At 47.1% G+C, this 12,673-nt stretch overlaps 1 protein-coding gene across 1 annotated transcript in view; it reads left to right on the top strand.

Moving 5' to 3' along the window:
- Positions 1-12,673, top strand: part of nav2a (neuron navigator 2a) — a 111,979-nt gene that overhangs the window by 84,435 nt on the left and 14,871 nt on the right. The window contains exons 15-22 of the mRNA XM_069705406.1: positions 42-744; positions 1,950-2,163; positions 3,985-4,271; positions 5,666-5,731; positions 6,609-6,653; positions 7,290-7,450; positions 7,885-8,067; positions 11,050-11,102. Coding sequence (XP_069561507.1) covers positions 42-744; positions 1,950-2,163; positions 3,985-4,271; positions 5,666-5,731; positions 6,609-6,653; positions 7,290-7,450; positions 7,885-8,067; positions 11,050-11,102 — 1,712 coding nt within the window. The remainder of the gene's footprint in view (positions 1-41; positions 745-1,949; positions 2,164-3,984; positions 4,272-5,665; positions 5,732-6,608; positions 6,654-7,289; positions 7,451-7,884; positions 8,068-11,049; positions 11,103-12,673) is intronic.

Below are 12,673 nucleotides of genomic sequence, written 5' to 3' on the forward strand. Positions count from 1 at the left end.
ATGTCACGGTCGCACCGACACTCACTCCGCGTGTCCCGCAGGTAAGACGGACGACGTCAAGGTGTCGGAGAAAGGACGTCTCTCCCCTCGTCCCAACGGCCTTCACCGCTCGCCGTCGGACGCCGGGCGCAGCAGCGGCGACGAGGCGAAGAAGCCGTCGAGCCGCGCGGCGACGACCAACGCGCTCACGCACACCGTCTCGGACCCCCACTCCCAGACGCACACGCTGGCCTCGCGGACCCCGACCAGCACCTTCGGCTTCAAGAAGCAAGGGATGGTAACCATGGTGACCGCCAGCGGCGCCACCATCACCAGCGGCTCGGCCACGCTGGGGAAGATGCCCAAGTCCGGGGCGCGCTCGCTGTCGGGAGGGCTGAAGTCCGGCGGGCCGGACGCGGGCTCGGCGTTGGGTCACCACGACGACGGCTTCCTTCCCATGAGCGCCCGCTCCACCCTGCAGTACCGCAGCCTGCCGAGACCCAGCCGCTCCGGAGCCGCCGCCCGCAACGGCAACCGCTCGTCCACCAGCAGCATCGAGGCCGCCGTGCTCTCCGTCACCTCGCACGGGAAGAACTCCCTCGGCCTCGCCAAGGCCAACGGCGCCCTGCTGGCCAATCAGACGGACCGGGAGAAGGGCGTCCCCGACGTCGACATCCTCCGGAGCGGGGCGGCGATGCAGGGCGGAGGAACGGCGACCGTTCCTCTGACGGGAAGACAGCAGGTTTCTTCACCGACGCTGCGCAGGTGAGCGCGCACACACACACACACACACACACACACACACACACACACACACACACACACACACACACACACACACACACACACACACACTTCTCAGACCATCGTTTGTATTGCCAGTAATCCTGCAGACACACTGACGGCCAACTGATGAGACACACTGAGTGGGGCCCTCTTGTACAGGCTTGACTTTACCCTCACACACACACACACACACACACACACACACACACACACACACACACACACACACACACACACACACACACACACACACACACACACAAACATTTTAAAAGAAACACACAGAGGACCACTTTGAAAAGACAGTAATCATGCAGTGACTGTAAATGGTAACCAGCAGTGAGTGAGGATCACACGTGTGGGCTCGTTTCACACGCGCACACACACACACACACACACACACACACACACACACACACACACACACACACACACACACACACACACACACACACCGAGTCTGTGAGGTTAAATCAGGCCATTGTGAATGCAGGCCTTCAGTTTGGCCTGATCAGCTGCCAAGCCTCAGCCTTGGCGGTGCGGGGGGGCGGGTGTGGTGCCGGGGTAATGGGAGCTGAGTATTACCTCAGCGCTCTGCCCCTCATTAATGTGAGGGAGCGATAACTCTTCAAAGGGCCTGCGCTGCTATTATCGCCCACTGCGGCTCCAGTCGTCACAGGCTGCCATTTAGCTCTAAACCGGGATTAGCATGGACCCAGGAGAGAGTTGTGTGTGTGTGTGTGTGTGTGTGTGCGTGCGTGTGCGTGTGCGTGTGCGTGTGCTGGCCTTGCCTCAGACTGCAGGCCTACTACTGTGTGGCTTGTTTCACAGGGAGTTAAGAATAATACTGGTGATTTTGTCCCGTGAGCAAAAAAGGATAGAAAGTCAATGTAGCTTCAAGCAGCTTGAAAAAAATGTGATGTCGGCTGTAATAAATGAGTCATAAAGTCCTATTTATTATATTCTTGTTGAAGGTTTGAGGGGTTTTCTAACTTACAGAGATCCAAATACGTCTCCCATTTAAGATGTTTGCACCATTTTCATGTCAAAACGCTCCTTTTATTATCGGATTATCTCACATGATCAAAAAGATTGCATCCCTGACTCGTCTTTCACGAGCACTTCATCCAACCGGTCGACGTCTTTTTTTTTTTTTTGTTTCTTCCCTCTCTCTCTCGCCGCAGGCTGTTCGGCGGGAAGCCCGGCAAACAGGCGCCGGTGACCACGGCCGAAAACATGAAGAACTCCACGGTTATCTCCAACCCGCACGCGACCATGAACCATGTGGCCACCGTGCTGGAGTCCCCCGACGGGGGGCTGGGAGACAGCGAGACCAGCAGCCCCCTGTTCGGAGGCAGGGCGCTGGGGTCCGGGACGGGGACGCTGGGCAGCGAGCAGGTGAGCTGGACGCCGACGACGACGGAGTCGGTGGATCAGTGTGTGTGTGAGAGAGAGAGAGAGAGAGAGAGAGCTGACTGAATAGTACAATTATGAGTCTGTTATTCTCCATGGGAACATTTTATTATTACACCGTAGGCTGCTACGTAAAGTAGGGTAAATCAGTCGGTAAAAAAAACATGTGGGGATGTTTAACTGCTGGCAATACCAAAAGGTTTTGTTTTCTTGTGCTTTTAGATTCATAAATCTTCTCTTCTACCTTTTTTCCGGACGTGGTGGTGATGGTTTCTTTTTGGAGCGAGCCCTCTTATTCATTACTTGCGCTTTTATTTTTAGCTGTTTCACATTCTCCAACCTCAAACCCCCCCCCCCCATTAGTTACCATGAAAAGAGAGAACGCATGTTGTTGTTGCTTTGTTTTTTAAGTTTATTTTGAACTTAAATTTGGGTTTATTTTGTTTTTTTTGACATGCTTCCCAGCTTAGATCTAGAATTTGGCTTCGGTTGGTTTGTTCACTTTATTTGGATTAAAATGTGGCACAGATATTCATGTCCAGCCCGGTGCGAACCAGAACCAATTTTACTGCATGAATAATGGCTCGACATGGAGCGCCACCGGCACATCCGGGGACTCTTTTGGCTTTCAGCGTGTCCCCGCCCCCTTTTTTGGGAGAAAACAAACGACCCCTCGCAATCCGTTTTAAATCAGCGGATCTAAATGTCTATGGGATCATATTTCCACTCTTCCTGCCATAGAAACAGGCTCGGTAGATTAAAAAAAAAAAAGGGGGTTTTTTTTTTCCCAGGTCACCGAGTTCACCGATAGTTACCTTCGTGGCCGTCACCAGCCGTCCAATCACAGTTGAAGGAGGGGCGGAACAAACGCAGGTTCAACACCGACACCGGCCCCTGATTGGTCCGCCCCTTCAGGGTTGTGCTAAAAACGCTCATTGCCAGCCGAGTTGCGACAGCTGGCAGCGAGGCCAACTCACGTCCCCTTCAGAACTAATTTGAATAAACTCAGCGATACCAGAGACAGTTTGAATTCGTCGAACGCTTTATTTCACGACCAAACATCAGCAAAACGAATGAAAAATCATTTTCATGATTTTTTTTTTTTTTTTTTTTTTTCCCATGAGAAAAATCTCCCACGCGGCTGTGGAGATTTATGATGCGTCACCCGAATGTTACGTTCACGATGATGCTACCGTGGAATTGTCGACTCCCGTTCACCTGCGGGTGCTGCTGGGTTTTTGGTTTTTTTTTTTTTCAAACTTTTGAGCCACGTGGTTTGTGGGTCAACTCACCTCAGTGCGCCTGTCAAACCAGCAGGTCAGCTTTCATAAAACATGTATTACGTACGTTTGAGCTCAGGGAGGATCAGTTGTACGTATGTGTTGGGAAATGGTTTTTTTTTTTTTTTTTGTAGAAGGGTTAGGCTTTGTGTGTGTGGGGGGGTGCACAAGGATGATTTTGTTTCTCATCTGGTGAATCACTCGTTTCAGTAGGTGTGCAGACGGGCAGAGAAGTTTATTAACTGCAGGCTACGTATTGTTGACGGGCATGAGATGCGCAGAGCGTGCTCAGTCACGAACTCCCATCGTGTTCTCACATGATTCATAAGGATTTTTTTTTTTTTTTTATCAGACTAGTTATGAATCACAAAGTGACGCATTGTTTTTCGCAGGTCACAGACGTGTTATTGCAAACGGTCGAGTTCAAAAGGTTTAATGGTCCCGTTTCATTAGGGCATGAACCGATGTGAGGAATATGAGTTCAATTACAAGTCATCTGTGCCCCCCCCCCCCCCCCCGTCCGCAGGCCTCCAGCCCCGGCTCGGTCTACTCCTCCACCGGCCCCTCCAACAGCCTGACGTGGGGCACCACCTTCAGCGGCTCCTCCGTCCCGAGCAGGGAGAGCACGCTGGGCGGACACGGCGGGACGGGCAGCGTCGGCTTCCCCTCCGTCAGCAGCATGCACACCAGCAGCGAGTCCATCGACATGAGCCTGGGCAGCGCCGGGGGAGGCGCCGTCCACGGGACGCACAGGGAGGACACGCTGTCCGCCCTGGGACGCACGGGAAGCGTCAAGACCGGCATGTCCGAGAGGTGAGGACACGCAAAACACAAAAACTGTGTTTCCTTTTCACAGAGAACGATCGAGGTGGTTTTTCGTGAACGTGGTCTTTGAGGTTGTTTTCAGGTCGGGGAATAAATGCGAGGATTTAAGGGGGATCTATTAGACACTTGGAAGAAGAAGGAGGTGTCTTCAGTTAGAAGATGACACCGAATCCCACAATATGCCCCTTTTAATTTGAGTAGTTTGGGCTTTAAATCCTATTTGTACGAATAACAGTAATTTTGAATTGCCAATACATAGGACATAAGTGGTAATAAATTTAGGATGATCATGGTTAAGTCTGACTTTATAATGGTCCTACTAAGCTTGCATTATGCATACAGCGATCTTCTGTAGCTTTTATTGAATTTTTCTGAACAGACTCTGTGGCCGCAAGCAGCAGTCAATAAAAACTGTAACGATGATATAAGTAAAGACGAGTCTTGAGGGAGCACGCTTCCAGTAATGTTTGCTCCACGGCACTATTTCTATAAAGTTTGCTCACAATAGCCCACCATAAGCTGCTTGCTCAAACCAGACCGAGTGGAAACTGCAGCAGCAGAAAACGTGAGTACGTTGAACTTCACGAGGGGAAATTTGATTTATGGCGAGTTCAAAAGACGAAATGCTCTTTTAGCGGTTACTACTTGTAATTCATTGATTTCTTTTTTGTTTTGTTTTGTTTTTTGCGGTAAATATTTTCAGGTTAAGTTTTCACATATGCAAAACCCCCCCCCACACACATTTTATAACACTTTAATAATTTAATTTAAGTAGTTTTTTTTTTTTTTAAGTAATTCCAATTCGTTTAACTAAAAATTTAGCTTCCATGCTTTCACACTCTGCAGGGCTTTTGCTTGCGAAGCAGTTTCTTTTTTTTTCTTTTTTTTTATTGTATCCTCATATCCCGCCCGTCTCTGACATTTAATTCCCTTATCGAAGAGACCAGAATTCAAAATGACACACAAAAGCGTCGGTCGCGGACGAGGTTGTCGCTTCTTGTTTGCGACCAGGAAGAAACGAGAACCCGCGGCGTCCTGCAGTCGATCACACGGCAATTGTGGTCATTGTGGCGGATTCCGTCCTGACAGGTCGGGGCTGTGTAACGTGACAGGAATGTCTCCGAGGAAACTCAATAGCATCTGGAGTCGAAAGCTTTTTGGAGGCGATGACATCACCCCCGGTCGCCTCGAGATTTTTCTCATTAGCTCCACCGGCGGAAGAATCTTGATCTGTGCTCCGAAAGGATCCCACTTCATCCTCTAAAACTTTTTTTTTGTTTTTCCTTTTCTCTGTGTCTGTTGTGCGTATTTTTTTTTTTCACCCACCCTCCACCTCCCACCTCCCCCCTACCCCCCCCCCACCTTCCCGTCCTCTCCATCAGCCCCCTCTCCTCCCCCTCCGCTAGCCCTATATTCAGCCGAAACACGCTGCCTCGGAAGCAGGACAGGTAAATGTTACCTGTGTTGCAGTGTTAGGAAAAAAAAAAACAAAAAAAAACAGCTGTGTGGAGGTTCCTGCTAAAGCGCCACCTGCTGTCACACAGAGAGCAAAAAAAAAAACAACCCTAAAAACCCCCCGGAGCCTCCTCCGTGTGGTCGTCCCCTTGTAGTTTCTGAATGAAGTGTGTCGCTCTGTGTGGTAGTTTGTGGTTATTTTTTAGGACCTCGAGCTTCCCGTGTGAGTGGAAAACTTGCCCGAGTGTAAATGTGAGGTCGTCTGTGTGGATGTTGGCAGCTTCAGTGTGTTGGGTTTTTTTTGTTGTTTGTTTGTTTTAGTGGTGAGCTTTTAAAGTCTGTTATGATATGTTCACATACCGCCACCTTGTGGGTGAGTACAGCGGTAGCAGCATGTGCACAGGATGTTTACATTGGATTTTAAACTGCAAAAGAAATCTCCATTTTAGAGGTTTTTAAAAACCTATTTCTGAGCTTTTGAAATTTTTTTTTTTTTTTTTTTTGCAACAAAAACATGAAAAAAATCAGAGAAAACCATAAGGTGAAATAAATATTTTATGAATTTTCTATTGTCAAATGCATTTCTTCTTCATTTTAGTTCATGCATTTGTCTTCTCTTTAAACTCGATATCTTTCCACAAGTTTCAACAGAACAAAACTTTAAAAAAAAAAAAACATAAATTACTTTGCAAGATGGAAGATTTTTGCAGTATAAAAGTTTGATAAGAAAGAAGAAAAAAACAACAACAACAACATCTTTGCAGGTTAAATACGTTTAGGGAGTTGTTGAGTTGAGAGATGCAGCCACATGTTTCTTTGCCTCCTTTGCTTCTTTTTGTTTTCCTCTTCTGAAGTGTTTCTCTCCCACAGCGGGACACACTGTGGTAGAAACACTCTGCCTAAGAAGGGACTCAGGTACAGAACTCGCTCCCCCTCCCCGCCCCCTGCTGGACATGTTGCGCAATTTCGCACACCTCGTTCACCAAAACTGTCTTCTGTGTTTCTTTTTGTTTTTTCCTGCGTCCATATTTCACTCTTTCGAAAAAAAAAGGCTTATGCTCACGCTTTAAATTTAAAAAAAACAAACACTTTTTGTTGTTCTGGCACATGTGTTGTTGTGTTGTGCTTCTGTGAAGAGGTTTGTCACGTTGTCCTCCGTACTCAGTATCACTGTGCATTTGCTGCAGCAGGCTTTTTTTTTTGGTTTTTTTTGTGGGGGTCCACTTTTTCTTTGGCTTCTTTTTCTGCTTTTTTTTTTTTTTTTCTCCCACGTTTCTGTTGCTCACAGCTGAAAATCCGTATATGTTGGCACGCTGTCGGTGTGCGTTGTTTCAGCCTCCGATCCATCCGATTGTTCAATCCCGCCTTAATCTGTCTGCTTCAGAGAAGAAAAAACAAAAACAATCCGCCTCACTGATTGTGAAAAATCAAATCAATTTCGATCAATATGTCGTGTAAAAAAAAACACAAAAACACACAGCAATCACCGCACCTTGTTGTGTTTTGTGTATCTCTGCTTCCAGGTTGACCTTTTCTTTGACTCTCCTGTAGGTACGGCCCGTCGCCACAGCTGCGGAGCCACGAGGAGGCCCGTGATTGGCTGCGCTCCCACTCCACCAGCGGGCTGCAGGACTCGGTCACCAACTCCCCGTTCTCCCCCGGCTCCAGCATCACCTCCCCCTCCGGCACCCGCTTCAACTTCGGACAACTCGGTGCGCCCCTCGCACACACGCACACGCGCACACGCACACACACACACACACACAAAACACTCATTTATTCGCATCAGCTCCTGTCATCAAGTTAAACCCAAGGTTGTTGTTTTTAGTTCCAAAAAGTTGACAAAATACAAGATGGCAGGTTTACAATTATAAGTATATATATATTATCAGTGGACGGACAGAAAATTAATGAATCATCAGTCATTTATTCAACAGAAATGCCAGTTTTTGATTTCAGCTATATATATCATTGTACATTTGATATCAGCAACACACCAACCCAGTTTGAAAGGAGGTGGGACAAACGGTTGTGGAGACATGCGAAGGACAAACCAGACAGATTTCTGAGATTATATAGAAAGATGTCTCACTTTTTGTATCCCTACTTGACTAACATGATGTCACTCCGGACATCCGCCTCGCAGCATCGAGTCCGACCTCGGCGGCTCAGATCAACCTCGCCAGCATGCGCAACAACAGCCTGACCAATCAGGACGCCCCGTTCGACCCGTGCGGCGACAACCGACTGAGGAACTCCTGCATGTCGCTCGACGAGAAGACGCGCACCATGAGCCGGTCGGGATCCTTCAGGGACGGCTTCGAAGAAGGTAAGAGGAGGAGGACACTGAATGCGAGACAGCGCGAGTCCTGGACACGTTGTCTCTGATTAGGCGTAATCCATTTCCACGCTCCCCCCCCCCTTCCTCCCACCTCCTCCTTTTCCTCGTTTCACGTCCTCACGCCAAAAGATTTATTATTCCGTTTGTTTAGAGAACATTAGGGCGGATTACAACCCGCTCCTCCAAGAAAAGCCCCTTTATCCCCTTAGAAATCCATAATCAGCTTTGGTTCAGCTTTGTTTGTTTCAGAAGCTTGTTTATTGGGGGGGAAAGTAACCCCGGGCGGCGCTTTTTTCCCACCAGCAGGCCGACCCCCCACCCCCTCCAAACCCCTCCCCACGCTCGAGGAGAGCTTTCTCCGCTGGAGTCTCCTCGATGCTCCGCGAGGGCCATAGAAAACACAGCGCTTTGATTCAGAGGAACAAACTGAGACTTGGATATGGAGAAGGAGGCGCGTAGTATTGTGCTTTTAAAAAAACAAAAAAACAAGTTCTCCTGTTGGCACAAATCCAGCAGCCTGCAGTGAACGCGGCCGCGGGACGTGTTTGCAAGTAAAGTGCACAACTTTTCTTTTTTTTATTATGACAAAGTCGTTTTCTGTATCCAATTATCTGTGTAATTCATAAATCCCCAAAAGTTTACCCTCCCCGGGGCATCGCTGGGAATTTAAAACAAACGTTTTTGGAGGGAAACTTTTGTAATTAGTGCAGAAAATTATGCAAATGATCCTCGATGTGTAGAACAACGTCGATACGCGTGAGAGCAAGAAGGAGACAATTCTATTTACGCTTTTATTTAGCTTTTATTATTGTTATTATTTACCCTTAAAACTTAAACAATCACAGATGAACGTCACTGCCTGACTTAGTAAAGGAACGCAAAGGTAACTTTAGAGACGGACAAAAAAAACAAAAAAAAAGTCAAGCCTGAATAGTGACATTTCCAAAGTTGAATCGAAACTATTGGACATTAAAAAATTTGTTTGGAAACTGATTTAAGAAATTGAATAATATTTCATAGTTCAATTTGGAAAGAACCATCAATGAGAGTGTGTGTTTCTCTAATCCTATAATCCTTTACAAATTTACAAATACTCACCTTCTCTTCCCTGTTGTCATCTAAGAGACCAAGACAGCTGTCAATCATCTGTCGTACAGCCGACTATAAAAACATATCGCTGGTTTTGGGAAGCTTTTATTAAAAATAATATATATATATATATATATATATATATATATTCAGGTAGCGCATACCTAATGCAGACATGTGCAATAACACAGGTGCAAACATGTTATTTTTTACCCCCCCCCCCCCCCCATTTCCTCTCCCCCTCCTCCGGTAGCAGATCTGTTTCCCAGCTCCATGAGCTCCCTTTCAGAGGAGGAGATAATTACAGGGATCACAGTGAGAGGTGTGAGAGAGACCTGCAACAGAACTTTCTCTCTTTCTCTGACCTTGTGTGTGTGTGTGTGTGTGTGTGTGTGTGTGTGTGTGTGTGTGTGTGTGTGTGTGTGTGTGTGTGTGTGTGTGTGTGTGTGTGTGTGTGTGTGTGTGTGCGTGTGCGTGTGTGCGTGTTACCCAAGTGTAGAGCGACCCGACCGCTGTTTGATTGACAGGACAGAAAGTCACATCATCCACCCAACACTTTGTCCCCATTGAGAGCAACACCACTATATGTTGTCACTTCACCCCCCCCCCACCCCACCCACCCCTCCAACCCCCCAACCCCTCCCTCTTCAACTTTACAAATACTCACCTTCTCTCTCCAGCTGCAGAAACTGTTATTTAGTTTTTTTTACTCATAAAACTTAAAGGTAGATAAACTTCAGGTCCGATTAACAGCGTTTGTATTTGTAATTATTTGCTGTTCCCCCCAAGTTTTTGTCTTTTTTCTTTTAGCATGTATAAAACAACGTCTGTGAATATTGCAATCTGGCAAAACAAAAAAAAAACAATCGTAAAAGCTACAGAATAATTCGATAACAAGTTTGTAGTAACTCTTCCTGAGAACTTTTTCCCGATATTTTCACAAGATGGTAGAGAAACATATTGTTAATAAAATAGCCTCCACACAGCAAGAAATGGAACTAATCCAACAAAAACATGTTCATACATCAATTATTATATCTTGTATATACAATTATACATTACTTTCGCTAACTACTTCGTCCACAGAATAATTTCCTGCCTAATTTTGCATGTCTTTTGGCTGTAAAATGTCTTTCCCGTCAGTTTTATTCCATTTTATTTGACCTACAATGCAAAACCTAAATAATATCCACCGTCATAAACGATTGGAGAAAAAAAAAAAAAAAGAATCAGTTATCAAAACAGTTGCCTGCGTTTCTTAAAACAATACCAATGAGTGCACATTAAAAGATCTTGACCTGCACCGATTTATCCCCCCCCACCCCCAAAACGTCAGCTAAATATTCTCCTGCTCACCTTTACTTGTCTCGACCGAACGCAGATGAAAAGAAAAACGAGCGGACTAACTCACGGGGGGGAAATGAATGAGCCTTCCTCTCCGTGTGGTTGATGACATCAACGCTGCTGCCTGATCCTCTCTGATCTGCTCCCGGGCAGGAAACGGTGCCGGCATTGTCCACCCCACCCCCACTCCCCCCCCCCCGCCCACCCACCCCGCTATCTACCTCCCATCTACACCCCCTCCCCCCCCCTCCCCCGCTGCCTCTGATGTACGTGATTAGAGGCTGAGTCATTAGCAGAGCAACGCTCGGCTTGTCATCAGTTGCACCACAGTCCAACTGCAACGTGTGAGAGATTTTATCTTCGTGACCGCAGAACGAGGGTGTGTGTGTGTGTGTGTGTGTGTGTGTGTGTGTGTGTGTGTGTGTGTGTGTGTGTGTGTGTGTGTGTGTGTGTGTGTGTGTGTGTGTGTGTGTGTGTGTGTGTACAGATGCTACTTTCTAATCCCCGCTCCCGCTTGTGGCTCTTCTGTCCTTCCAGTTCACGGGTCGTCTCTGTCTCTGGTCTCCAGCACTTCTTCCATGTACTCCACGGTGAGTTCAACAACCATCAAGGCTGGATATTAAAAATGATTTCTGTGTCAATCCTGCACGAGCAGCATGTTTTAGATACGTTACCTTTTTTTTTTTTGGTACATTAAGAGCACAGAGTACCGGAAAATGACCTCGGCATCACCGGCTTAAAAAAAAATATCTGCAGCTTTTTATTATTTTACCCAGAAATTAAAGTGTTTTCTGCTTTAAAACACTCAATGAACGCACAGATTCTTCTGTCCGGCAGCAAGTAGTGACAAAAACTTTTGTTTGATGTTCGGGAACAGCTGCAGCTTCCTCCGACACCTTTAATTTGAAAATCCTTTACGCCGGTGGCCCCGCCCCCCTTCCTCTACGTAGCCACGATGGCGACTGGTTTTTTTGGACCGTTATGAGTGCATCATCCTGGTACTCCTAAGCACTACATTGTTTTTCTTACTAATAGAGCACCATCAACACATTTAGGCATCCAAACCACCCCTGAAAACATCCGTAATTAATGCAAACAAAAAAACAACACAAATTTATTTTTGTGTATTTAAAAGCATTTACCAGAAAAAAAAAAAAAAACAGCCTCTGCAGTTATGAAATATTGAATATTTTGAGTTGGCAAACACGCTGTTCGACATTCACCCTCTAATCCATCCCGCACACAGGCCACCGTGGCACCGCCCACATTAGGTGCACCGCAGCCAATCAGAGCGTAGAGTGCTTCTCAGCGTAGCTCCTCCCGCCCCCCCCCTGTGGGCTGGCTCACTCACCTGGCTCAGGTGTAGCAGAGGGAAACTCTCAGATGCCGGCTGGTGCTTTGAGCCAGGAGGGTCATGGGTCTGAAATCAGAGAGGGGAGAGGACACGATGGCGACTTTGTCCCTGACGGGCAGCGTCACTTCCTGGCAACAAACGGTAGGACTGCAGGGCGCTCTGCTGTTTCTTCTAGCTGCAGGTCGTAACGTATAATTACACCGAACGTATCAACAATGTGAGTTCAAGGTGTCTCCATTTATCGTCTCAGATGCGTCATCAGATCTCAAAAATTCAACCTCAAAACGACCAAAAAAAAAATTACAACTGGCTTATTTTTGTTTCGCAACATTAGTTTTCTCCTCCTCGTTTACTGCTCGTCTGTTTCCCCACGAAATAACAACGTTAACACTTTACTTGAACTGTTATTTTGTTTCGGGACGTGTTGGTGCAGGAATTTTGTAATTTTCTTCTTTTTTTTTTTTTTGCATCACTGACACCTCCCGTCTCTCATCTGCCGCGCGTCGGTTCAGCCGGTCGTGTGATTGACAGCTCTGTTTGGGCGTGCGGACAGATGCCACTTTGTAAAACACACGTCGCACAGCAGATGTGATCGCGCACACGCTCTGCTGTGCGCACATCTGGCTGTCGAGGCCTGTCGAAGGGCTCCGCGGCTGGCCGGCGTGAAAAGCCATTAAATAATCAGCTGTTCTGCTCCGCCGCTTCTGTCAACAGTGGAGCCGCCGTGTTCAAATCCTGCATATTTAAAGGCAGTGAACTCAATTTTCACCCTCCCTCTCCCCCCTCCCTCCTCCTCCCTCTCCCCCA

The sequence above is a fragment of the Brachyistius frenatus genome, unplaced genomic scaffold (assembly GCF_029030835.1).
Source record: "Brachyistius frenatus isolate BFR_SWC_R1_liver_20210118 unplaced genomic scaffold, ASM2903083v1 Contig_56, whole genome shotgun sequence".
NCBI classification, from domain to species: Eukaryota; Metazoa; Chordata; class Actinopteri; family Embiotocidae; genus Brachyistius; species Brachyistius frenatus.